Raw genomic sequence first — 2,760 nt, forward strand, 5'->3', positions numbered from 1 at the left:
TTCTTTACCATTTCGTTTATCGATCAAGATGAACCCATACACGACGAGGAGCATGAAATCGACCTCCAGTAGCTATTCAACGAATGACGATGCAACGCACTATTTCGGCGCAGTGAGTTACCTCGAACGGCACACACTAGTTGTCCGTTGCGCCTGATTAAAATTTTTTACCAGACTTTACTCCGCTACTCCTTGATACCATAACAAACTCTTGAGGCAAGCATTTTGAAGAGCTCAATATACTATTGGCTCGACCTAACCTTGAATCAACGGTTAACCTCAAGAGCGGCCATACAAAACCATTTGCTCTTTGTTCCTTGTCCAACCGAACACTCTGACATTCCCTAACAGACACACTCTCATTTCTTTCACTCTTATCCATTCTTTTCACCATTTCTTAACTTCCTCCCCCAACTCAGGTCCCAGAAAAGCAATCCTAGGCATTCTATGGAGCACAGTACAGTACCTAATCCACTGGATATCAACATTATTACTCTTGATTGCCCTTTTGTTACCTTACTACGTATTCTTTTTTCTTTTTTGGTCTGACTATTTTAGTTCCTCTTATGACTGATACGACTGATGAGATGACTGTTGTTGTTTCTTTTTGCCTTTCTACCACCTTTTTCTTTTTTTGACAGAAAACACAAAAGCCATAGAATACGCGCTTGATTCTGATCGAAGACTACCCTTTGGTGTTTTACCCCCTTTATTTACTCTTTATCCGCTATCAAGCTTTTTCTTTTTGTCGATTTTTGTGACAATCTTTCTTCTTTGTCCTTTTTTTTTTTCTTATAGCCAAAATGGCTGATGATGTTTTGATGAGGAACTTGTTATCATATGAGGGATGAATTGATATATTACTTCTACTGACTAGCTTTTCAAGTGTGCATGAATGTAGTAATCCGTAAGGGGATGAGTAGATCTTATAATTGGTACCATTGACTCAAATGCATTAGGGTAACCAGCGGCTATATGAAACTATGATGTAGAGATCTCTTGCATTACAAATCGCCCTATCTTTCGAACGAACGATCGTTGCTCGTGGTCGACCAAATCTGGATCGGATTGGAAGCCACGGGCGAACATCGAGCTCCTTTATCCAAGTAGTTGCTTTGCTTGGTATCTCATAGACCGAGTGGTCGTTCTGATACTCAGCGCCAAGCAAGCGCCAAGACAGGCGTTTCCATGGCAACGTCCTCAGAGGTCAACAATCCCCAACAACAAGTTTTATCGCGACGCTCGTCATTCTCCGCAACCGTGATACCCATTTGAAGCACTGGAGTTCCCTGTCTACTCATACTAGTTTTTTAGGAGCAGGATAGGTTTGTGCTCTGCTTTTTCTTCTTCTTTTCGAATTATACCATGGCGGGCTCCGGGGACTTGATCAATTTCGACTTGATCGAGACACAAAAGGAGAATATCCAGTCCTTGCCCAGCGGCAGATCAGCAAAGGCCTTGGTAGCGGCATTCTCTCCCCTCAGTGGCAAGTACTCATCACCCAGCCTCGATGATACACAATCCGTAAACGACGCGGTGCGAAAAGAGTACGAAAAAGAACTCGAAACCATCAACGAATCGGATGACCCCCTCGACGTGTTCGACCGATATGTCAAATGGACCCTTGACGCTTACCCATCGGCACAAGCGACCACAAAATCTGGCTTGCTCCCGTTACTGGAGCGAGCTACGAGGGCATTTCTTTCGTCAAGTCATTATAAGAACGACCCGCGGTATTTACGCCTATGGCTGCACTACATACGGTTATTCTCAGATTCCCCACGGGAAACGTTTGCGTTTTTATCCCGTCATGAGGTTGGCCAAGGTCTAGCTTTGTTTTACGAAGAGTTTGCAGGCTGGCTTGAGGGCGCCGGACGTTTTGCTCAAGCGGAGGAGGTGTACAAGATGGGTTTGGAACGAGAGGCGCGGCCAATGGAAAGGTTATTGCGGAAGTTTGGGGATTTTCAGAAGAGAATGGAACAACAGCCGAGAACTTTGGATGAACCGTCGTCGCCGGCCCTGCCTACTGTTCGGCCTGCGCTGGTAGCCAAGGTTGATCCTTTTGCGACCGCAAGACCGCCGACAGAAAATCCACAAGAAGCGAGAAGAGCTAGAGGAGGCGTTGGAAGCGGGGCGAAACCTAAGAGTGGGAAGCAGAAAATGGCGATCTTTAACGACGCAGAAGCTGGTGCTCCCGAACAAAGCCCTGTAACGGGCCGGACAAAGGGGTGGGATAACATTGGATCGATCCAGGAAAGGAAAAAGGAAAATATAATCGAACCGCGACCATGGGCTGGTGAAACACTGAAAGCTGGAAAGAAAGCAAACCCGACACAAAAGATGGCGGTATTCAGGGATCCGGTAAGCTGCACATTCTATTCTGATTCTACATATGATCCTCATATTTACGGTCACAGGACTAATTGCTGGCATGGAACCCCTCTGGCGTTTTCCTTTTTCGTTGTACTTCAGAATTCAATATCAAATAACTCTGAATCTATTACCTCTGAAAATCCTACACAGAACCAGAAAGAAAGAGTCAATGCCCGGACGGGAAAGGTCGAACGAGTTTTTGTCAATCTTGCCGCCGTCTATCCTGATCCAGAGAATCCAACATATGAGATGAGTCTCGAGGAGTTGCGGGCCTCGAGTAGAGGCTGGATGGATAAGGACTGGTCAAAACAAAGGAAGGCTCCGTTGAAGGAGATGTCAACTAATAAATGCAAGCAGCCGGCTGTCCGCGTAGGCAAAGAAAGCGAA

At 45.8% G+C, this 2,760-nt stretch overlaps 1 protein-coding gene across 1 annotated transcript; it reads left to right on the top strand.

Moving 5' to 3' along the window:
* Positions 1-1,365: 1,365 nt before the first annotated feature.
* Positions 1,366-2,423, top strand: UREG_01082 (uncharacterized protein; the record flags this gene model as incomplete). The annotated part of the gene is made up of 2 exons (XM_002541520.1): positions 1,366-2,361; positions 2,418-2,423. The coding sequence occupies 2 exons, from the start codon at positions 1,366-1,368 to the stop codon at positions 2,421-2,423; spliced, it is 1,002 nt and encodes a 333-aa protein (XP_002541566.1).
* Between the last annotated feature and the right edge of the window lie 337 nt (positions 2,424-2,760).

This window comes from Uncinocarpus reesii, genomic scaffold (genome assembly GCF_000003515.1).
Source record: "Uncinocarpus reesii 1704 scaffold_1 genomic scaffold, whole genome shotgun sequence".
NCBI lineage: Eukaryota > Fungi > Ascomycota > Eurotiomycetes > Onygenales > Onygenaceae > Uncinocarpus > Uncinocarpus reesii.